Source organism: Sorex araneus, chromosome 4 (assembly GCF_027595985.1).
Source record: "Sorex araneus isolate mSorAra2 chromosome 4, mSorAra2.pri, whole genome shotgun sequence".
NCBI lineage: Eukaryota > Metazoa > Chordata > Mammalia > Eulipotyphla > Soricidae > Sorex > Sorex araneus.
Window position 1 is genome coordinate 168,582,007 of NC_073305.1, and position 25,710 is coordinate 168,607,716.

General features: G+C 39.0%; 1 protein-coding gene across 1 annotated transcript in view; it reads left to right on the forward strand.

The window, feature by feature from the left end:
* VTA1 (vesicle trafficking 1) overlaps positions 1-25,710 on the forward strand; it is a 60,114-nt gene that overhangs the window by 28,649 nt on the left and 5,755 nt on the right. Inside the window, exons 5-7 of the mRNA XM_055137087.1 lie at positions 11,943-12,051; positions 16,571-16,747; positions 24,632-24,712. Coding sequence (XP_054993062.1) covers positions 11,943-12,051; positions 16,571-16,747; positions 24,632-24,712 — 367 coding nt within the window. The remainder of the gene's footprint in view (positions 1-11,942; positions 12,052-16,570; positions 16,748-24,631; positions 24,713-25,710) is intronic.

The following is a 25,710-nucleotide window of genomic DNA, read 5'->3' on the forward strand; positions in this document are numbered from 1 at the left end:
AAGGATATTAATAGTTGGTTAACCCATTAAATAAAATTACCTGTGCATGGGTCCTCTGTGGTCTGTACAATTAAATAAACTAATGAACAGAGACAGTACTTTCTGGCAGTAATATAATTAGTACAGAAATGATGAAGTCAGAAAATCATTCATGAATTTTAAGGTTGGTAGGAAGTTTGATAAAGAATAGTAATTTATATTAATCGCTTATATCTCTTCTCAGCTTTTTGCTGATTTTTGTTTTGGGATCACAACAAGTAGTGTTTGGGTTACTCCCATCTCTGTGCTCAGGGGTTGTCCCAGCAGTGCCCAGGGGACTATGTCCAGACAGAACAAGTATATAGTGCTTTAAGCTTATTTAATTTTATTTGGTGTTCTGTCCATACTCAGCTGTGCTCAAAGTTGACTCCTAACTCTGTGCCCATAGATGAGTCCTACAGTGTTAAGGGACTCTGTGCTGGTGGGAATTGAACTGGGTTCCCCTGCCTAACATCTTACACTCTCTGTACAGCCCTTGGCTATTATTTTTACAGGGAGAATAGTAAATCTGTATGGGGAAATTTACCTGACAAGTCTGCAACCAGTCAACAGACATGTCAATATTGAGACCATTTGATGGATAAGCCTCATACTATGACTAAATGCCTGAACTTAATCATGAGAAAAATCAGACAAATCCAAACTCATAGACTTCACTGGACTGGACTAAATTATTTTTAATGTTAAGATCGAGAAATACTAGCAAAGATTTTCCAGATTAAATAGCATGACAGATTTTGTACACTTTTAAATTTGAACTAGGTAGAAAGGACTGTGGATCAAGAGAGAATATATTCGCATGTATTAAATTTCCTGATTTGGGCAATCATTTTGTATGAGATTCTTATCTCAGAAGATTCACAATAGGAAGATAAAGACATAATCATTTTCTACTTGGTAGTTCAGGAAAAATTCATTTAATAAATATATTGTGTATTAGTATTGATATATTAAGCAGTGTGCACAAAATGTTTATGTAATAAATGAAAAATTAATTCAGGCAGTTGGAGAATCTGAAAGGTATGTGAGATTATCTTTTTTTAGCAAAATGAATCTCTAAATTTAATGAAATGATATAATTATTTCATAGGACTGTATATACATTTTTCATATATACATCTAGAAGAAGATACCAGGTTTTTTCCTTACTGTAGGTTTAGTATCAGACAGTTAATATCCATATTGTAATTTTATTTTGGAAGGTAATTTGAATGTATAATCCAAATATTGCTATAAAAATAATTAAATTTAAATATTAAGGTATTGTTACAGTTAAGAGTTTTGTTGTATTGCCAGAGAGAGTACACCAGGTAGGGAACCCCAGCATGCCCTATGGTCTGCCGAGCACCACCAGGAGTGATTTCTGTCTGAGTGCAAGCAAGGAGTAATGCCGGAGCATCACTGGGTGTGAGCTCCTCTGCAAAAAGAACAAAAAAAAAAAAGATTTTCAGTATATTTTACTTATTCTTTAAAACTTGTTTCATGCAATTATAGTTGCTATGAAAATATACAATTATTCACTAAATATTACAAATGCATGTATCTTTAAAATACTTATATTCAAATCATAGTGATAATATATTTGTTAAATATATTTACTAAGATTATTGTAGATTTTATCTGTAAGTTACATATAGATTTTGGATTTTTGCATAATATTCATGGGGAAATTTAAGTAATAAGTATTATATATGTGGTTAATTTATGCAGTGTTACCACAGAGATTATTAATCTGTTTTGGGTCACTATTTTATAAAGTTAGAAATAAATGCTGTAAATTGTCTTCCATGTTCACTCAATCCTTTCCTACAAACCCAAGTCAAACTGTGTATTCAAGTTTCACTGTCACTGTATCACTGTCATCCTTTGTCATTGATTTGTTCGAGTGTGCACCAGTAACGTCTCCATTGTGAGACTTGTTACTGTTTTTGGCATATTGGATACACCACAGGTAGCTTGCAAGGCTCTGCCATGCGGGCGAGATCCTCTCGGTAGCTTGCCGGGCTCTCTGAAAGGGGCAGAGGAATCGATCCCAGGTCAGCCTTGTGCAAAGCAAATCCCCTACCCACTGTGCACATGAATGTCATACCACTTGGAATCTAAGTACCCAGTGGTATTTTACAATTTCATCCCAGGGGATGACAAGTGTTCAAGTTTAATACAGTTTAATTGTTAGTGCAGTGCAGGACATCTAGTTTCAGAATTCTTTAAAGTACCAAGAAAGGAGCGAGTGAGGGTTCCAGAACCTACCATCTGTTCATTTATTCACCAGATATTTGTTAACCTCTCATGTCCAAATACTGTTCTAAGCATTGAATACATGTCACTGTTCTAAGCATTGGATACACAACAATGGATTCAAATCTTCCCATTTGTGAGAATTCCATTCCACCAGTGGAGACAGACAGTGTGGTTTTATGTGTTAGATCACAAACATCATAGAGAAGTTTAAAGTATAGATACAACAATTTATTTATTTATTTGCTTTTTTTGGGGTCACACCCAGTGATGTACAGGGGTTACTCCTGGCTTTGCACTCAGGAATTACTCCTGGCAGTGCTCAGGGGACCGTATGGGATGCCGGGAATTGAACCCGGGTCGGCCACATGCAAGGCAAACGCCCTACCCACTGTACTATAGCTCCACCCCCATAGATACAACAATTTAAATGACATGGTTGAAGAAGATCTCACTGAAACCGCACCATATTAATGAGGTCTTGAAAAGCAGGGAATAAATCCTGCAGATTTCGAGAGAAGAGGTGAGAGAAGTCACATAGGATTTGACATCATAAATCTTTGTACTCAGATTTTAGAATAGTAAGACTAGCTGAATTCCAGAGTGGGTGAGCAAAGTGACAAAAGGTGAGAGCTGGAAGGAAAATGTCAAGCAGAATTGATAGAATATCACTGATATATATATATATATATATATATATATATACATACATACATACATATATATTAAAATATTAATAGTTTTACTCTAATGGGTAATGATGGAATTGGAGAAATCCATTAATACATTATTAGTCAAAATGAGAAGTACTCTTGGTACAGAGCAGATTGTTATATCAGATGTAGAGAGAAGTGGTTTGACTCGATATATTTTGAATGTAGAACTGACAACTTAGTTGATTCATTGGTAGGGTGTAACAAAAATAAGCAGACTTAGAATAGGCTCCAAGGGTATGGGTTTTAAACAGCTACAAGAATGTGGTTACTTTTGCTGCAAAGTAGAGAGAAAAATCTATTGAAGTAAGATGAGTTAATTTTGAACTTAGTGTATTTTGAACTGTCAAATGTAAAAGTGAGCTGTTGCTGAGGATATATGCAGTTGCTCAGAGGCCTGAGACAAGGAAAGTTGGCTGAGGGAGTGGTATTTAAAGACCACGTGAGTAGCTGATATCATCAAGCTAAGGTATTGAAAGAGAACATGAGAAGTCCAAGAACTCAAGTCTGGCAGCCCCTACTCAGGAGATATGAATAAATACATATTTATTCTTACTGGCTTGAGAGACAGTACGGCGTGTAGGATGCATAACCTTGCATGCTGCTGACTTGAGGTCAGTCCCTGGCACCCGTTATGATGCCCGGAGATCCCTGAGCACAGAGCCAAGAGTAAGCCCTGAACACCGTCAGGTCTGGCCCCAAACCCAAAACAAGAATGAATACGAGTAAAGGACAGAAAAGAAGCCCCATGGAGCCCCAGAAACCAAATCTTTATAAGCAGGACACTAAAAGAGCGTGACCATTGCAAGTGTAGGAAGGGTTCAGTTTTTTATGCTCATTGAGTCATTTTAGGACTGGAGCAATAGCACAGCAGTAGGGTGTTTGCCTTGCATGCAGCCGACCTGGATTTGATTCCTCCGTCCCTCTCGGAGAGCCTGGCAAGCTACCGAGAGTATCCCGCCCACACGGCAGAGTCTGGCAAGCTACCCGTGGCGTATTCGATATGCCAAAAACAGTAACAAGTCTCACAGTGGAGACATTACTGGTGCCCGCTCGAGCAAATCGATGAACAACCAACGGGACTACAGTGCTACAGAGTCATTTAAGATGACATCTAAAACTTTGCCCTTAACCAAAAAGAAGTCTTTTAGCAACTGCAGACTTGCTGGTGGCAAACTTTTGACTAGGAAGGGTTCAAGAGAAAACCCAAGAGGAAGAATTAGAAACAAGTAATATAGTATCTTTCTAGCTAGCTAGCGTCCCGATATGCCATTAGGAAATAATTTACATCACATTTTCCATAGTTTGGGGAAGCATTCTTGTTTTGTTTTGTTTTGTTTTTAATATCTCCTTTGTTTTGTGTTATTCGGGGGCTCAGGATCTTTGTTTAGTGCTCAGGGACCATTTGGTGCTAGGGATCTTTCATGCAAAGGAGACAGTCTAGCCCCTGATTTATTTCTCTGACCCCTCTTTTGTTACATCCTCTTTTGATTTTTACGTGCACTCAGTATGAGAACCCTGGTTCAGGTCTAGCTTATGGAGTGATGTTTTTTTAACCAGTCATTCTTCAGTGTTAGCAAATACAAAAGGATTTAAAACTGGCTCTAGTGGCCAAAATTTGCAGGAGTCAGTGATTCTCAGCCATTGAGTTACAAAACAGGAACTTAGAGGCCAGGGACAAAAGTAAAAGTTCTTATTTATAATTCCTGTTTCCCAGAAAGGATGTCTAATCAGCCAAAAGAAAAGATCTCAAAAATATTGACATCTTGAAATTTTCCTTCAAAAGTAATACTTAACAGCTAGCATTCTTTATTTTAAAGAAAACAAGCAAATTCATTTTAAGTGAAAACTGCCAACAGTTTCTTCTAAATATTCCTTGTGCCTATCTGCTGAGTTGCTTTGGAAATAGTGTGGAATAAAATCACATGTTGTGTGATTTATTTTGCTTTTTGGAAAAAAAAAATTAAGTGTCTTTGTTATAATGAACCCAGTTCAGGTTAAAGTGTTTTTTAAACTTTATATACGAGTTCAAAGTAGTTTTGAAAGTCTACACTGTTTATTCTATGATAATGGAAATGGAAGAGCCCTCTAAAATTATTTTGATGCAAATTACCCAGTAAAGTCTTTGCATACAATTAAATTATTGCAAACCAATGAAAATCTGTTCTGTTTTTTAAAAATTACAAAAGGAGGCAAATTAAGTTTTCCAAAGCAATTTATTCATTTACTTTCAAAATGTTCCTCTTTGTACCTATCTACCAGAGTATATCCTGTCTTTAATACACATTAAGTAGCTGACCTTTTAAAGCCCCATTTTCTCTTATTTCATATATTCTCATATAAGTCGCAAATTATGTCTGCTAATTGAGTTACATGTACTAATTGAAGCTTACCAAGGAAGCCCTGAATTGAGTGGCAGAGTTTACTACTACACAGCATGACCCTGAATGAATCATTTTATGTTTTTAATGCTATTAACTAATCTTTACAAAGCTAGAATTTTAAAATCCGAAGCAGGATGAAGAAAACATTATGAACTTCAAATAATTTTATCACATTTAATGAGGGAAATTATTACCAAGTTTTCACTTTGGACTCCAAAATTCACATCTACCTTTTTTTGTGTTGTTATTCCTAGCATTGTTACCATAGTGCCTGACTTGAATAACTGTTAAATAACTTACAGAACTGTTGCATTGCCTGGGAGAGTATAAGGAGTAAACTTTTGAAACTGGATCTGAAGAGGGAAAAATGTTGGTGAAAGAAGACACCATGTGAAATTAGGACAAAAGCATGAAAAAAAAAATTGGGGGAGATAGAGTGTCATCTGGATTGAAAGCCAAAATGAGAACTAATGTTAGGGAAACTGCTGAAGCACTGGCTTTGCATCTGGGGACCTCAGATTCAGTCTCCTGCAATGCTTGGTCCCCGAGCACTGCCATTGGTTAGACCCCAGAAAAGATCAAACTGAACAGTGTCCACGGTATTTACATTGACCCAATCTTACTATCTGAGTTTTAGCATGAATAAAACATGATGTGCCTAAATTAAAGGTTTTTGGAAGGACCAAGTAAGCACAAAATGTTTGGAAGTATTTTATAACCTGTTAAAAGAGTGTTTCCAAAGTGGGTGTTAGCACTCCCAGGATGGGGTAGGGGGTTCAGTTATTTATCATCCAGAGGACAGTAAGTCCTCTGAAGTCCTCAGATACCACTGTGCGGTGCTTTCTGTTTGTTAATTCGGGATTCCCAGTGGTGTGCTGGGTGTTTGTTTTTTTGTTTTTTGTTTTCCCTGAAAAGAGGGCAGTAAACCAAGTCAGTTTAGGAAGCTCTGCAATGTAGAGTATTCCAATAAAGATGTTTGTCTATGATTTTACTCATGTCTTGGATTTATCTTATTGAACCAGCTATTCCTTAGTAATATGTCTTCTGCCCATGGTGGGGAAGAGCTCTTTTTCGGTCTATCTAATTTTCATTATTCTTTTCCTTCTCAAACTAGTCTTACTACAACACTTCATTTACATATGTCATGCCCATCCTGCAAGATTATACTAAAGTATTATTTATTTGATTAGTTATTGTTTACTGTTTTTTTCTTTCTCCTGTTGCATGTACTTACTATAAAAAGCAATTCACCACTTTCTATCTGCCATATTTTCATAGTACTCTTTTTCAGTAGGTGCATTTTAAGGTGTACATCACAATGTACACCTTACAATGTACATAATACTCTTTTTCAGTAGGTGCATTTTAAGGTGTACATCACAGTGAGTGACTTGTTCTTTGTGTATGTTGCAAAATGATGACCACAGTCAATTTAGTAGCATCTGTGTCTGTGCAGCATTACTGACAGTATCTTTAGTTATCATGAAAATGTCTAATGCCAGTAAAGGAAAAGGCAGTGGCTAAGAGAACCTACTTTCTGAATGTCCAGCCATAAGGTCAAATTTCCAGTGCCCCCATGTGCCAAGGCAGGCCCAGTGGCTCTCCCATTTGACCTCTGCTGTCTGAAATCTTCTGTGCTCACAGATGATTTCTGTCCAAACCACATCTAGAAAGGGTGTGTGTGTGTGTGTGTGTGTGTGTGTGTGTGTGTGCATGCGCATGTGTGCATCACACAAAGGGATGCAGACCTTTCAAGCACTGAAACAAAATATACAGTTGTACTTACCACAGACAGTTGTTGTGTCACAACCAAAAGTCTGACTCCAAGAGTGCAGGAGTGTGACCCCTGCCAAGCTCCTGTGCGGGCATCACAACCAGAAGAGCCCAGACCTCAGTGAGCATGGTGACTGTGTAGGCACTGCAGTCTGGCGTGTGACTCCCCACCTACAACCCCCACAGAGAGAAGTGTGTGAGTGCCACAACCAAGCTCTAGTGCACTCTCTGGCCAACACAACTGCAACAATGAAGAGAGGCAGTTAAAAAAAAAAAACAAAACCTCTAATATCTATCATCTCAGCAACTTCCAAATATGCAGCATATCATATTGTATGTAAAGGTCATTGATGTCCTTTGCATTGTTGTGGCTTATCTGTAACTATAATTTTATAATGGGAAGCTTGTAATTTTTTATGTCCTTTACCATAATAGTAAGATTTTGTATTTTAGTGCCCATGCCAAGATAATCAGCTCTCTAATTGCAAAAAGAAAAAAGGGTCTTATATCTCCCTTATAATAGCAAGAATTTATTAAGACAAAAAAAAATGTTGAGGTTAATTGTGTCTCTGGTTTCTCTCAAAAGAGGGAAATTTGAGATAATCACTTGTTTTATTGGTTTACATTACTGGAATATAGGCTAACAGTGAACATTTGTGAGTATCATATTACAAATGGTGAACTCAAGTGGACATGCACACCTAAGTGAGGTAATACTCTAATGTTTGTAGACCTTCAATTCCAGTTGTCCAGATTTTGGAAAAAGGTTAAACTATTCTGGAAAACTTAGTGACTAAGTTCATGGTTTTGTTCCCAAATAATGTAGAGGAAGGAAGGAAGAAGGTTGACGTTGCAGTTTTTATTGTTCAAAAAACAGCCAAATACTAGAATTTTAATCATTTTATTTTACCTTATAGTAAAATTAGTTGTTCTCTATATATTCAGCCATCATTATATTACCACAGGAGTAAAATATTTATTGAGCAGAATGATTTGCATTAGAATCAATAAAGCTAAAAGACATTGGAGATACATATATTTATTGAACTATGCTACTATCGATCGCAAAATGTATTGATATAATATAAACTAGACAGATCTTACCATTATTGAACTTAGAGTTAGGGTATGTATATGTTGCAGGGGGGAGGATTTCATATACATTTAATTATGATTACAAGACTAGAGGGCTACTGAAAGCCCCTGCCTAACATTGGAAATTCAGAAAAAGGATTTTCTGAGGAAGTTAATTCTCATCTGAACTATGAGGAATTGACGCTGAACTCGGAGAAAGAGTGAATTACCTAGGCTGGGAAAAGGCCGTGGGAACCAAATTGTGTTGACTTTCACCTGTTTAAAAGATGCCAGCATCACTAGTTGATAATGACTGATATGGGAATATGAGAAGTTAGACAATTGAACCAGATAGGATAAAATCTCATAGCTGTTTTGTGTTGTGGTTTGTTTTTTTTAAAAACAAGTTTTGTTTTCCCTTTCTAATGCCGTGATGCCAGAGGTTGCACCCTTGGTTGTGGTGCTCGCATGCACCGCGTGAGGTTCCTGGAGATCACGGCTATTATTGCCATGATTGCATGCACAGGTACAGCTTGGTGCTGAGACCCAACTCAGAGCCTCAGTCCTGCAGTGCGGGCCCTGTTGCTGAGGCAGTCCTCCAGGCCCAAGCCACTGACAGGCATGACATGACAGGGGCTTTTTTTAAAAAAGGTTACTCTAACTACCAGATGAGAAAGCTGGGGGGGAGGGGGATGCAAGGAGGGAGGGAGTCAAGGCTCTAAGGAGATAAGGAGCCATTGTTGGTGAGAAAATGAGAGATGAACATCAGTTCATAATGTTTCAAAAGTACAATCAAGTAGTTTCCTAGAAATTAGGGACGGGAATTGGGCTAGAAGCTAAGAAAGAAGGGCTGAAAATGATGCCCTCAAATATCTAATATGGGGAAATGAAATATCCTTGGGAGATTGCTGGGACAGGCAAGAAATTGGGATGAATGATTTTAACTATATTAAAACATAGATGACTTTTGGACTGTGGGAGCAAGCACAGAGAAAGAACCTGTGACAGGAATCCTTATGCTTGTAGGAGTCTGGTAGATGGCGCTGTGAATTGAGACACACAAGGGATGTGTTACCTGAAGGGGGAGCCCCTCTTCTGAGGGCAGATCATTGGCAAATTGGACAAGGTTTATTCAGATGAGGGGGGGCGGGGAAGAGAGAGAGAGGGGGGGGGAGGGAAAGGGAGGGGAGGGGAGGGGAGGGGAGGGGAGGGGAGAGGAGAGGAGAGGAGAGGAGAGGAGAGGAGAGGAGAGGAGAGGAGAGGAGAGGAGAGGAGAGGAGAGGAGAGGAGAGGAGAGGAGAGAGAAGGTTTATTCAGATGGGGACAGGGGACAGAGAGAGAGAGAGAGAGATTGATTTTTCTGCTAGTTATGAGGGAAACAATTCAGATATAAAATTCTATAGACATTAGTGTTAATGGTGCCCACCAGTTTGCAGTGTCCCATCTAGAGAGTATATGAAAGAGTATTTCAAACTGGAAATTTCACCCCCAGTCTGCAGTTCTGGCCTGCAGATATTAAATGGTCCCATTTGTGTAGTGGACTAAATATTTTCAGCCAGGGGCCTTATGTCCCCAGGATATTCCAAGGGCTCCAGATGCAAATTGCAAAGGGAACAAGGTCAGAAGGAAGGTACAGTCAACAAAGCGTTGAGAAGCCCTGCATTAGAGATTTTTTTCAGTATTGTTATTTTTTTTTTTTACTTTATGGAATCAGCACATGATAGAGCATTATAAAGCTGCTCATGATTGGGTTTCAGTCATACAGCGTTCCAACATCCATCCCTCCTCCAGTGTAATTTCCCAGCACCAGTGTCCCCTGTTTCCCTCCCACCCCTCCTGACCACCCACTACCCCAGTCTGCCTCTATGGCAGGCACCTCTCTCCTCTCTCCTCTCTCTCTCTCTCTCCCCTTCTCCCTTTGTCTTTCTCTCATTTTAGGCATTCTGGTTTGCAATACAGATGCTGAAAGGTTATCATGTATATTCATTTACCTATGTTCAATACTGAGTTCTTGTCCCAAGTGATCATTTCCAACCTGCATTAGAGATTTCGAAAGGATCCCAAGTAGGAAACTAGAAGGTAGACCAGCATATAAACCCAGGAGTCAGAATGTTTCACAAAGGTCAGTGTGGTCCTGTGCACAGCAGTGTTCTAAGTGACTTGGTAAGATGATGCCCGAAAAATGTCAGCTGAATTTTCCACTGTGGACTAGGCCAGTGATTTACAGCTTTCTTACACATGTGGCACAGTTCAAAACCACTCTGCTAAGCAGCAGAACCATTTTCATGGGCCAGCACGAAATCCCTGTAGACTGTAGACAGGCACCACTCACACACTAACCAGTGGTTTCCACGGAATATGCTGTTGGTGTCATTAATAAAAGCAGTTCCTCTAGTGAGCTGATGACATAAGTGAGAAAGAGACTGGCAGCCCAGAGGGTCTCTTTAGAAAGGGCAGGAACACGTTCGCTTCCTCTGCTAACTTTGACATATAAGCGAGAATAAGCAAGACAGTATTGCTTATTGAGAATTGAAGTGATGAATTGGAAAACATGGATATTTGTTTTGAAATTTGGGGGTAGAATTTAGTGCAATGAATTATACCTGAAAAAAAATAGAAATTTGTGTGTAGGATATTTGTTTTAAGGTACAGTATATTAGAGGATTACTAAGTAAAGGGGAATGAAAGATGATACGAACTCAGTAATTTGAGGGTTGCATTTATTTAAGGTGTTTTACATGCCACTTGTAAAAGTATTCACATAGTCTCATAAAATGAGCAAGTATCAACTTCGATAGTGAATTGGTATTTAATGGTACTTAACAGTTCTCTCAGAATAAGTTACACTTGTTCTCCGGATTATAAAATCCTGTGTTCTCTTACACTCTTAATGTGCATAAAAAATCACTTGGTGCTTGTTATAAGGAAATAATGAAATTGTTATAGTGAAGTAATAAATTTAGTGGTTTCTGATTGGGCTTAAAGGTTCTACATTTCAACAAGTTCGCAATTGATACCAATGCCACTGGTTTAGCTTGAAGGTCAATTGAAAATAGAAACAGAAAACCACTAGCCACCCCAAGATATTAACAGATTGAATTCATATTTTTAAATTAAGGTTTTTTTATTTGATTTTATAGACTGGTGTAAATGCTTAAGAGAAAAGGAGAAAATAGCCAGTTCTTCACCTATTTTCAGTTCTGCTTTCAATGGCCCATTTAATGTTTTTTCCTTTTATGAACTGAAGTTACTTAGCCCCACAGCTTTTAAATTGCATAGCACAGATAAAAAGGTAAAGTTTGCCTATCAGCTAGCATTTGTTTTTACTATTACATTTTTTCTTCCTTTTGGTTTCATAGGTTCAAATAGGTGCTACTTTTTTTTCTTTTTAGAAATAGTTCAGTGTGTTGATAGTTTATTATGATTTTAAAATTCCGTTTAGCGTAGTTCTCCCCTTCCCATGACCTTTAAGGTTTGCTGAGGAGACATTCCCATATTTCCTTTACTACAATAGAAAACCATAAATGAGAACTGGGCTTGTATTTTGAGGAAGACAATTTGTAATGAGCCAGTTGTTAGCCACAGAGATGTTTGAAACCAGTGGTAGTGGGATACATGCAAAGACAGGTGTTAGCTCCTAAATATATTGTAATCTCTATTGTCATAAATACAATTTTATTTGGCCACTACAGTCTGTAATTGATAATACTTTTTTTTTTAGAATGTAAAACACAGGAAATATGCAAGGTGGAAGGCTACATATATCCATAATTGTTTAAAGAATGGAGAAACCCCTCAATCAGGACCTGTTGGAATTGACGATGACAATGGTATGTATTATTCATGTATATTGAAATATATTGGGGAAGGAATCATATATCTTGTTTTCCCCATCAAGTTCAAGTTCTCTGAAAATTAGGTGCATAGTGGTGGAGTTTGATCATTGTGTCATTGTAACCCAAACATGAAAGCTTGTACCTATCTCACAGTGATTCAATAAAATTTTTAAGAATAAAAATTAAAAAAAAAGAAAATTAGGTTCATAGTTAAAAACTTAGTGATGTTGCAAAATAACTATATGTTATTTTAATAACTATATGTCACAAAATATCCTGTTTCTACCTCTAATAAGATTTTATTCCTACCTAGAATAAGTAATCTATACTTTATAAAATATTTCCAAACCACAAAGAATGCATTTTATATATTTGACGATCTCCCTTTTTTGTTTCTGAGTGGTTTGACATAGTAGCTAATACACTGACATAGTTTATAGTATTTAGAGTATATTAAAAATACGAAGTGGATTCCACATCCCAATTTTCTGAGATTCTATCAAGACCCTGTTATTTAAAATGGATTTTTTTTTTCTTTCTGAGTCACACCCGGCAATGCACAGGGATTACTCCTGGCTCTGCACTCAGGAATTACTCCTGGTGGTGCTTAGGGGACCATATGGGATGCTGGGAATCTAATCCAGGTTGGCCACGTGCAAGGCAAACACCCTACCCGCTGTGCTATCACTTCAGCCCCTATAATGGATTTTTAATAAATAGTTATATCCCTCTTTGCACACAGTTTATAACAGACACTGTTCTGTACTTGGAATTAATAATTGTTTTTCTTAATATATATAGGAAATTTGAAATTAAATCATAAAAATGTAAGTCTCATTCCTTTACTTGACCTTTTAGTTTATGATGAAAAAGTAAAGGAAAAATAATTTTCACGTACATCGTTTTTATTGATTAGCCACATAGGAAATCGACTTTACAGATTCTCTAGATAAGGAAACACCAGAGGCCAGAGAGATCGTACATGGCTTAAGGTGCTCACCGTACATATGGTCATCCTCGGCTGATCCCTGATGCTGCATATGGTCCTCTGAGCCCACAGACAGACACATACACACACAGAGATACACACAGAGTAACACACACACACACACACACACACACACATACCTAATACCTAACAACCTTCCTCTTCTCCTAAGACTGCACTTCTGTTGGATTAGGACCCCACCTACATGACCTCATTTAAACTTAGTAGCTTTCTAAAAATCTTACATTGAAATATAGTCACTTTGAAGATCTAGAACTTCATGATATGATATTGGGGCCAGTGGACAGTTCTACCTGTAGCAACTGTACAAACTCTTTGTTACACTTATAGAAGTAAGTACCGTTGTGTCTTTTTAAAGTTAGAACTATTCCTCCCTCCTAGAATGCTTGTCTGTATCTGTCTGAATAATGCCTGTCTTTGATGATACCTCTGAAATTTCAACAGTTCATGTGTTTGTGTGTGTGTGTGTGTGTGTGTGTGTGTGTGTGTATTTTATGAGTATATATTACAGCGGGTAGGGTGTTTGCCTTGCACTCCGCTGACCTGGGGTCGATTCCTCCACCCCTCTCAGAGAGCCCAGCAAGCTACCAAGAGTATCCCGCCCACACGGCAGAGCCTGGCAAGCTACCCGTGGCATATTTGATATGCCAAAAACAGTAAGAACAAGTCTCACAATGGAGACATTACTGGTGCCCACTCGAACAAATCGATGAACAATGGGACTACAGTGCTACAGTGCATATTTATTCTCATATATGTGTTACATAATATTATTTGATACAGTCTCTTGTCTTGTGGTAATATTTGTAATTTACGTAACACTTGTTAGGTGTGAGACAAATACGCATTTTATAAACCCTGCCTAATTTAGTCAGTACGACTTAGAAATGATTGGGCATCCCTCCCAAGCTCCACTCAGTTAGCAGAACCAAGGATTTGAACCCAAATCTTTCTGGTTCTAAACACTTTGCTCTTATTCTAAATTTAAGTAAAAGGTTTTTTCTCAGTCTGACATGAGATAACAAGACTTCCTCCTCATTGAACTTTTTAAGAAAGTGTCAACCAGTTCACTTGATAATGCACCCTTATCTCGAGAGTACAATATCAGTATTATGAGGAACAGTGCTGCACTTCAGATGCCCTGTAAAGCCTTAAGTTTCCCGTGACCTCTCCTGGGACTTTTGTGCTCTGCTTTTTTTTTTGGTTGTGTGTTTAAGACATTGTTTCTCCTTTATTAGGATGATTTTTTTTTTTTCTCGCATGATCCTGGTACCAAGGTTGAAAAATAGGACACCTTTATAAGGGCTCACACTCATAGTCAGGGCATGAATACCTGATACAGGCAACACTAACCTGTATCAGGTCTACATGGCAGTGGGAGATCGTTCCTGAGATGTCTCTTTTGGAGGGTTCATGGGTCCTGCTGTTCAGGGTCCCCGCGAGGCCAGCCTAGCGGGCAGTTCAATGTGAGGCTGAAGATGATGTACTCCCAGGACCCTGCAGTGCCAAGGATTATCTAGCCCCGCACCCCCTCCACCCTGCAGTGCTCAGGGACCTTCATGGCCATTCCTGGCGACCACAGAGCACACCAGGCAGCGCCTCAGTGAGGTCCTCAAAGAGAAATTGAACTGGGCTCAGGGATGTGTGTGGCTCAGTGGTAGACCACATGCCTTGCATATATGAGGCTCTGGGAATTTGATCCTTATCACCATAGAAAAAAAGAGAAATTTATCAAGTTAAAAAACAAAAACCAGGAACTGATTTTATGACTTAAACACTTAAGTGTCTTCAGGGACAGAGACATGGAGATGGCTCAGTGGCAGCAGCCGCTGCCTTTGCAGGGGCCTGAGGCACGTGTTCAAAGATAGAAGACACCCCACAGACCAGGAGAGAAGGCTTGCCCACCACTCGCTGAGAAGGGGAGAAGATGGGCGGGAAGGGCGGAGTGGGGAGATGAACAGAAACTTCCTCAATGAAGACATACAGTTGTCCAAAAACATGTAAGAAAAAATGCTCTGTGTCGGAGGGAAACTCAAAACAACAATGAGATATTACCCACCCCAGCGAGACAGGCACACATCACAGAACAAAGACAACTTGTGTTGGTGTCAATCTGGGGGAAAATTCACTGCAAATTCACTTCATTCAACTGCCGGTGGAAACATTGACTACTTCAGCCTTTTGGGAAAACCATATGGACACTTCTCAAAAGACGGAATTTAGCTTTAGGCAGAATCGATGCTATTTATTTGTAATTATATTCACATGTATGCTTATAACCAAACAAAAACATTGATCTAAAATTGATGTGTAATGTTTTGGGGTGGGAGTCACCCAGTAGACACCTCTGGGTAGGTGTCTACACCTCAGTAGGGCATATTCATCACTACTGACAGGGTGTTCAGGGAACCATCCAGCATGCTGGCATCAAACCCAGGTCAGCCAGTATAAGTCTGTCTCTGTCTCTGTCTCAGTCTCTGCCTCTCTCTCTCTCTCTCTCTCTCTTGCTCTCACTCTCTCTCTCTCTTTCCTCTCTCTCCTCTCTCTTCTTTCTTTTCTTCTCTTTTTAAATTAAGATTCCCAAATGGGTAGCTGTCATTTTAAATAGACTTTTAAATAGACTGTCACTGTCATCCCGTTGTTCATCGATTTGTTCGAGCGGGCACCAGTAATGTCTCTCATTGAGAGACTTATTGTTACTGTTTTTGGCATACCCAATATGCACAGGTAGCTTGCCAGGCTCTGCTGAGTGGGCTTGATACTCTCGGTAGCTTGCTGGGCTCTCTGAGAGGTGTGGAGGAATCAAACTCGGGTCGGCCTCGTGAAAGGCGAAAGCCCAACCGCCGTGCTATCACTCCAGCCCTCTAAATAGACTATCAAAATTTAATTTCTCAGAGTTGTTTTCAAATTCGTTCAATGATACAATATGATTTCTTTCTGCAGAGCTAAATGTGGAGATCCGTTCTTTTGTTTTTCTTGATTAGCTTGATGGTCTGAGCCTCAATTACTTCATAGCCAGTAAAAAATACATAATGAGTAAAATGTGGCTGTCAGAAATTTCATTATTTTTGGATAGCATAAATGTAGTGTGTTTTACAAATAAATAAATAAATAGATAGATAAATAAATAAGTAAATAAATAAATGAATAAAAAGTCTTAAGCGGATCTGAAGTCTAAAGAGGTTTTGGTAAGTTTTTGTTTCCCCTCCTCCCACTCCCAGCCGTAAAAAAAGTACTTTCTGAGAAACACAATATTCAAAGATTTTACAGAAGTCGGAAGTGTAAACTTAGAAGAAGTGCTCTTTACATTGTCAGGCATGGAGTTAGCGTAAGGAAAGGAGAAATAAAACCCAGCCTTCCTCTTTAAGTGCTGGGGCCTGCTTATCAGCTGCATTGCATAGAATTGCCTTTTAATATCTGAATAGCCATGTTATGGAGCAAAATAATCTGGGGCATCTTTATTCAAAATTACCTCGTTTAACACTGCATAAACCTGTGTAACAGATCTCAACGAGAGCGAAGATGCTGCGGGAGCCGCCTCTCTGCCCACGCAGCCCCCTCAGGCCTCGGCCTCGGCGTACGACCCAGGCAGCTTACCTTCCAGCAGCTTCACGGGCATCCAGATCCCGCCCGGCGCACACGCGCCTGCCAACACGCCCGCAGAAGTGCCTCACAGCACAGGTAGGGAATGGGAGTGACCCGGGTTCTCGGCCCACTCACAAACAACCCTCCTGCCTGTCATATTGCTGCCTCGATGGAAGGGTCAGGTGATGGTCATGGAGTGCCAGAAGACCTGGGAGTTCAATTTCAACTCTGCAGAAAATTGAGTCTTTCCATGCAACCCACCCAGATTTAATCTCGGGTGCTGGGGAGCACCCCATACACTTCTCGAATTCGCCAGGCATGATTAGCCTGAGCACGGAGTCAGGAGCAAGACCTGAGTACTGCTGATTGTGGCCCAGAAAGCAAAAGAAAGAAAGTTGAGCCTTTTCCATTGGGGTTTTATTTGTATGTGGATTTGTTTGGGGTTTTTTTTTTTTGGTGCTTTTTTTTTGGTGGGGGGAGCAGGGGGCGACTAAGGGGGACACACCAAGTGGTGCTCAGGGCTCAGTCTAGGTGGTACCTGGAGGACCATGTGTGGTGCTGAGATTGGAACCAGAGTTGGCCTTGTGCATGGCAAGCGCCTTAACCCCTAGACTATCTCTCTGTCCCCTATTTCATTGACATTTTAATATTAGGAATATTCTTTTTTAAAATAAATGGTTCCATATATACTTTTTACTAGCCTGAAGTTTTATTACTGGCTCTTGTATGCTTTCCGTGTGCATTGCTGCTTCCATCCCTCCCTGTGTCTCCCTTATTGTTGAGAGTAGCACTGAGACGAGAAGGGCTTATTACAGGCATGTCACGCAGGCTCTAACTATGCTGGCAGGGTTTCATTTTTGGTTTCCGGTGTTGGAGGCCGCCTAACAGTCTTCAGAGGGCCCAGGGCTCACTTCCATCATCGCTCGGCCAGCACTGCCAGTGCTGGGGGTCCCTGCAACTCCACCTAACTGCTCTGAGCTCTGTGCAGTGCCGAGGATCAAATTCAGGGCCTCGCATGTGCAGACATGTACCAGTGGCCCTCGGCTATGACTCTGGCCCCAAGACACAGTTTTTCTACCAACTGCCAGTATTATCGACTGCCTTTAAGTAAAATTCTGATAAAACTAGTATGTATTAATAAGTCAGTCTCTGGTATATAAAAATGTTTTTAATTCTTTATTTTTTTCAAACAATTTTGAAAAGTTTTCTTTGCTTTTTTTTTTGTCATCGTTTTTGTTTTGAGGAGGGCCACACTCAGCAGTGCTCAGGACTTACTTTTGGCTCCTCACTCAGGGATCACTCCGCCAGTGCTCTGTGGTGCTGGCGATCATGCATAAGTTGGCTGTGTGCAAGGTAAGTGCCCTGTCTGCTGGTCTAGCTCTCCAGCCTCCTACTTGAGTCCTAGTGTAAGGATAATTAATGGTAGTAGCACTGTCCTCCCGTTGTTCATCGAATTGCTCGAGCGGGCACCAGTAACGTCTCCATTGTGAGACTTGTTATTACTGCTTTTGGCTCTGTAACTCTTTCAAATCCTTTAAATGATGAAGCACAGCTCTCTGAGCCCTGTTTTCTACTACACTTGTTACTAGGTAACACAGTTATTTTATTGTTCAATTTTTACCTCTATTTACTTACACAAGCTAGGTAGGTTATTTCTTGAGGAAGCTCCCAAGAGGGGCTCTCAGCAGGCTCAGGGATCCTTGGCAGGGGCAGGGCCAGCGCATTGCTCGAATCTGCCCATGTGGCTCTCAAACCCCGCCATGCTCAGGCACCTCCAAGGTCACATCCTCAGATGTTGCCAGATGTTGCGGGTAGAGAGGTATCACCTGGGCTACTACCTCCAGCGATGCTGGGAGACCATCTGTTTCCAGGTAGGATAAGGTCCTACCCTCGCCCTAGTACTATTTCCCTGGCCAGATTAATAATATCCAAAGCCTTCCTATTACCAGGGCTGGGGAGGTATCTCAAGAATTTGATCCTTTGCACTGACTTGCTCCCCAGTCATCTCCTGGGGTCCCTGAGCATTGCATGGGAGACCCCCAAAATTAAATAATGAACAAAAGGCTTTCTATTCTTGGTCTCGGGAGATAGAGTGTCAGTAGGGCTTTGGAGGTTCCTGTTTTAATTCCTGGCACTGCCTGACCCTTTGAACACCATCACTTGAGCCCTGGTGGGTCCAAGCACTGCTGGGAACCCCCCACCCCCACCCCACAGTCTACCACCAGGCCCCACCAAGAGAAGTTTCCTCAACATGTGGTAGTACTTAGGATCAAATGATCAGTATCTTTCCTTATATTTTAAAACTTCAAACTGTAAATTACCTGCAAATGTGGCTAACATTTTTGGTCTGCAGAGCTTAGATGAGCGCCCTTTTTTATGTTGATATCCTCTAATTTTACCCTGAATTTATTATTTTACGGTCTGTGTGATGATGTTAACAGGCAAAATGAGTCTCTAAGTAAAATTTTGTTATGTACTTTAAAAATATTTTCTAACTTTTTTTTGAGGGGGCAGGGGCAACCCCTGATGCTCAGAGGTTACTCCTTGCTCTGTCCTCAGGAATGACTTCTAGCGGTGCTTGAAGGACCATATGGGATGCTGGGGATCAAACCCTGGTCAGCCGTGTGTAAGGCAAAATGTCCTACCCGCTGTACTCTCACCCCAACCCTCCCCAGTATTGTCTAACTTTTTAATATTTAATATTTGTAGTATAGAATAAGAAAAGGAATGCAAATATGTTCGCCTTAAATGAATATTGTTTTAATTATTTTAAACACTGATCAAGAATTCCATACACAAGCACTTGTATTAGCATGCAGAGTCAGGATAACATGTATTTTGTAGTCAGATATATTAATCATTAGTTTTCACTCTTTGTCAGCCACAAACTCAGCTGTTATTCAGTGTCTCTCAGTCTAGGTTTTTTTCCTCATTCTAAAATGAATTTTATCAGCTTCACTTCCTCTTGTGGTGACTTTTTTTCATTTTTAGTTTAGTCGCCTCGATATGCACAGTTAGAAGTTATTCATGATTACGTTTAGTCATACAATGTTCAACACCTGTCCCTTCATCAGTGCCCATTTCCCACCACCAGTGTTCTCCCCTCTCTCTTCCTCTCCCTCCATCTCCCTCTCACTCTCTACCTCCTTCTCCCCTTTCCTCCCCCTCTTCCCCCCTCTTTCTCCATCCCTCTGTTCTCTCTCTCCCCTCTCTCCCTCCTTTCTTCTCCCCTCCCCTCTTATGATTTACAACACAGGTACTGAGAGATTATCACTTTTGTCCCTTTGCCTACTTTCAGCACTCAGTTCTTGTCCATCGTGATGATTTTCAACTATAATTCTTCACCTCTTCTTCCCATTATTTGATGGGGTTGGATGTTTTTTCTTGTAAAATTCTACCAGTGCTTCTATGTCTTGGATATTAACCCCTTAGCAGATGAGTGTTGGGTAAATAATTTTTCTCAATCCATTCTTTGTATCTTGGTCATCATTTACTTTGAAGAGCAGATTCTTCTTAGTTTAACAGAGCCCCTTTGCTTATCTTTCCTTCCATTTGCTTGGTCAGTGTTATTTCATCCTTGAAGATACCTTTAGCTTCTGCATCAAGGAGAGTTCTGCCTACTTTTCCCTCTATCTACATTACAAATTCAAGTCTGATATCTAAGTCTTGAATCCATTTTGTTTTGATTTTCAGGCATAGCATCAGAAAGAGGTATGAGTTTATTTTTTGGTTACAGCTTATCAGTTTTTCCACCACCACATCAAGTTGAAAAGGCTTTCCTTGCTCCATTTCATATTTGTGCTTCTTTTTCAAAGATTAATTGATTGTGTATCATGGTCATTTGTAATTATTAATGAAGGAAAAAATGAACATTAACTGGTTCCTTTCCTAACATAAAATCAGTGCTCAGCAAATTTCCTTCCTTTTTGGCTTTTTTTTTCCCTATTTTTGTGCCACAGAAAGACATTGTATACATTAAGCTCAACCATGTGAAGTTGTTGTGTTTGTTAGAAATAAAGTGATAAAATATTGGTATTCGATGTTGAAGAAACACATTTTCTGCTGAAAAGCTATCCATGACAATAAATCTTAGCGACATAGACTTCTGTCTGGATGGAACTTTCTGTTGTGAGTAGTTCATTCTCATCCAGTTGTTCTGTAGTGTAAGCCCTTTCCTTTTGCTCTTTTGTTTTTCAGAGTAAAGGCATAAAATGTAAGACCTTGCATTTCTTTTAGGATATAATTCTACTTTTTATTTATAGGTTCTTGTGAACTTAACATTTAAGTAATTAGATTTTTTCTATCATATTACTACTTTCAATGCTTTAATAGTTTCTGCTACTTAAAAAAAAAAAAAACTACATTTGCCCTTTGGAAGTAATGTGAAAACATACCTAGAAGTGGCTAAACCAGAGTTTGAACCCATGCCTTACCGATGTCAAGCTTTCAGCACCTCCCTTCTTCATCCCTTCCTCTGGGGAGTTCAGAGTCTCTCAAATCAAAATCTGCTTGCCTGCCGTTTGCTTTTCCCTTTAAGATTGTTCGAAGATATTAGAATCTCCTCTTAGCGGGCAGATTATTTTTTTCTATTATATTTAAAACAGTTTTTTCTTAAGCCTAGTAGAAAAAGAAATAACATTTTAACATTTTCAGTTTATAAATATAACAGATGTTTCCCCTGTTACTCACTTAAGAATGATTTACTTTCCCTCATATAAAGCTCCAGGATACATTTTTATCAAAGGGAAATCCTTACGATAGCTGAAAAGAATAGTAAGTACTAATAGTCAGTTTCAGTTCTTTCACAAAAAGGCAGAAAGCGTATGGGGGTACAAAGAGGGCCAGGATAACAGTTGTTTGTGTTTGCCTCTTGTGTAACCACTGATATTTACCACTGTTTGCTATCAGATATTGATGATACAATGTGCAGGGTTTGGTTTTGTTTTGTTTCATTCAAGGTTTTTCCCAGTAAATACTGAGGAAGGTGGCCTCAGGAATTCATCTCTAATGACAGAGAATAGTAGGATTCTTTTATAATTAATGCTAGCCTTTTAATTATAAATGCAGTGATCACATAAGTAGACTTTTAAAAACTTTGCCGTTTTATATATAATTGTGTGTCAAAAGTACTGCATTTGAGCTCTTTAATGGTTTTCCAAATTCTTCATATTCTGCCCTAAACATGATTCCCCCGCCACCCCAACACACTTATTTTTATTTTTTGGTTACTTTCCCTCTTTGAATGCATTGCTTTTTATTAATGTGTTTCTTTATACTTTTTTGGAGAGTCTTCTAACCAAGATCCGTTTTTCGCTTTTCAGAATCCCCACACAGTGCAGTCAATGGAATAATTTAATATTTAATTCAAATTTTATCATGTTCAACTCTTATGTTAATTTGTTATAATCATATTTAACCGGGCTGTGTAAATATATACATTAAAATTGACCAGAAGTTTCTTAGCACTCCTGTTTTGATCTAAACTAGAAAAAAAGAAAGGAATTTCCAATCCAGTTCTGCTTCCCACAAGAATGTTTTTATTGTTACACCTTGTCAACTTATTACAGCATAGGGTCTGTAACTCGTTTGCGAATTGACAACAAAGATTTTTCAACAAAACAAAAGTGAAGATTGGCTGCGTGTTAACATCTCAAAGAACAAATAACATAAAGTCAATACCATTTTTACTAACTTAACAGGTATTTATGAGTTTGTGTTGGTTTGTCAGGCCCCACGGCAGCGTGCCCTGAAGGTTGCCAAGAAAACAACCCAGAAGCAGCATCTTTTGACTGCTGCAGGCAGCATACTGAGCAGCCTGTGTGATCTTTTCAGGCTTAGTTGAAAGATTGATCAGTTCTTAATAAAATGCAGACCCGTGGTGACTGCTTCTTGCTGGGCCTCGGGATGGCTGCATAAGTCAAAGAACCTAGACTACAAAATTTGTGCCTCTTATTGGAGTGGAGCACAGAGGGTAGGGCGTTGGCCTTACACTCGGGTGACCTGAGATCGATCCCTCCATCCCTCTTGGAGAGCCCAGCAAGCTACCGAGAGTATCCCACCCGCACAGCAGAGCCTGGTAAGCTACCCATGGCGTATTCGATATGCCAAAAAACAGTAACAACAAGTCTCACAATGGAGACATTACTCGTGCCCACTCAAGCAAATCGATGAACAACGGGATGACAGTGCTACAGTGCTACAATATTGAAATCATGATAGGTCCAGAAGCTGATGCCCAGTTTCAGTTCACTGGAATTAGAAAGCATTTCAACTTTTATATTCTCACAGGCAAATTGAATTTTGGGCTGGCCAAACTGAGCAATTACTTTCATGATATTGTAGTTCAAATGAAGGTCTTTAAAAAAAAAAGAAGAAGAAAGAAGAGAAAAACAAAAACAAAAAATACAGCTGTGAACACAACATAAAACAGATCCTAAACGGTACCTCATCTGTTCAGTTCCCATGCGTGGAGAAGCAAATATACTGGGACAAAATAATGCATGCCACCTATTTTAAAAATAACGTTCAAATTTTTGCTGAATGTATTTTTCCTATAAATTGTTTTCTTCCTGTTAAATTAATCCTAGTAGATGCGAATAGAATTTAAAAAGTGGGCCAGAGAGATAATGCATTGGCTAGGTGCTTGCCTTGTATGTGGCCGACCCAGGTTCCATCCCAGTCACTGCATACAGTCCCCTGAGCCAAGCTAGGAGTAAGCTCAAGCACCACTGGGTGTGGCCTCAAATGCAAAACAATAAAAACACAAAAATTAAGAATTGTTAGGAATGTAATATAGATCTATGAGAGCATTCACTGGATACAGCTCTGAAGGTTCCCAGTCGCTATGCTGGGGTGTCCCAGGTACCCCTAGTATTTCAGGGCCTGAGATTCTGGGGACCTATGCATTCTTGCATCCTTGCATTGAACCCACAGTCCGTTTGGCTAAGAATCTCTGTTGGTATACCTGGACCTCCAGAATGCACCCCCCACCCAACAACAACAACAAAAATGTAGTTTGCCATGAAACAAAATTAAATGAAATAAAATCATAAAAATGTAATCCCTTTTCTTTTAGGCTGATTTGAGTCCTTCAAACTCAAAATTTTTTTCCCTACAAATTCTATGTAGCATTTCGGTCTTTACAAAATCAAATAATACGTGCGTCTGGAAAACTTGTTGGTTTACTTTCTCCCTTTCCTCTCTCATCCTTCTTATCTCAGTGTCTTTCTCACTATTCTTTCTACAAAATTGCCCATTTGAATCTAACTTAGTAGCTTGGGCAAAAGAATTTGGTTTTTGAGACTGAGTTTATTGATTCAGAGTAATCAGTTTTTCATTCTTTGCTTTCCTACTGATTAAACCACTTAAGTCTCTGGTGAAGTTTCAGCATATTGTGTTAATTTTTTAGGTTGATTAATATTCTTTAATTCTAGCATTCTACTTATTATTAATCAAGAATGTTAGTTATTCTTTAAATATAACAGTCATAACAAGTTGTAACAGGATGTTAAAATTAATTGCTTATTGTATATTTTTTAAAAATCTAAAACATAAGCTGGAAAATTTGTAATGTATGATTTGTAATTTTATGCAAAATGATAAAATGAGATTCACTCCCTAAGTTAAATTAATTTATAATTGTATTGTTTTACTCTTATTTAATTTTTGAAGAAATTGAAATAACAGGAATCTGATATTTCTGCATATATTTGCTAATCTTTAATTGAGGAACAAGTTGTATGTTACTCATTATAAAGTACATAATAAGAACTATATTACCAATACATATATGCAAAAACTCAAAATATGTTTTTCTAGATATCCCTACTCTAACCTGAAACATTGAATTAGAATTTTTAAAGATTTCAAGCAAAGAATTCAGTGAAGCAATGAAGCTGCTTCATTATCCTGTGTTTTCTAAGAAAAATTAATCAAGAGGTGTAATACTGTCATATCCATTTGTGGTTTTCTGATTCACAGGTGTGGCAAGTAATACCATCCAACCCACTCCACAGACTATTCCTGCCATCGATCCTGCAATTTTCAGTACGTTTTCCCAGGGTAAGTCACCTGTTTTATGAATTATAGCATGTCTCCTGTTGTAGGGTATCCTTTTGTCACTTAACCTTAGAAATTCCGTACATCTGAACTCCTGGGTCATTGGAAACACATCGCTCAGAGCGCTTGTGTTCACGAGGTACCTCAGGGAGCCAGTGTTCTCTCATGATATAAAAAATAACATAAATTCAATTCATTCCCTTCCCCCCTTTTTTCCCTCTACTCTTTCTTTTGCACTGGCTGTAGTGGCATAAACAGTAGGACGTTATTGTGGAAGGTTATGCTAGATGAGTTTAATTAAAGATTATGATCTTCCTTTTCTGCTCTAGATTATTGCATTGTCTAAGAGATTTTTCAAGAGCTGACCATACTTGAATACAAGATCATCTGAGTATAATAAGTATTTCCATATTGATACAGGCGAGGTTATTGATTTTTCCATTTTAATCTTTCCTGCTATGTTTTTCTTTTCCTTTTGGTTTCTGACCCACAACCAGGTGTTCTCAGGGCTTACTCCTGGCTTTGTGTTCAGGGTTCACTCCTGGTGATCCTTGGAAGATCATACCAGTGCCAGGGATCAAATCTGGGTCGGCTGTAAGCTCCTTACTTTCCATACTATCTCACTGACCCCTTTCCTACTTTTCTGAACTATCTCTTGTTTTTTCCTCATATACTTGGCTCATTTTGATCTTTTTCATTTAGAATTTTCTTCATGTGTCTAATGAGATTTAGCCCTTCAATATTTAAAACGAAGACAATGATTTTAGTAACTTTTACAGGGTTTCTACTGGTATTAATGTCTGCAGATTTGTTTCCAGCTTCATTTTTCTGTTTTCTCGGGGACTAATCTTTATACTAGTTCATCTCAGTCATGAATAAGGAGATCCTTTTATGGAGGAACTTGAAATAGCATATATATATGTATATATAAATATATATACATATACATATATATATATATTGGTGGGGGGATCCGCTCTCGCTCTGTATAGGATGCTCAT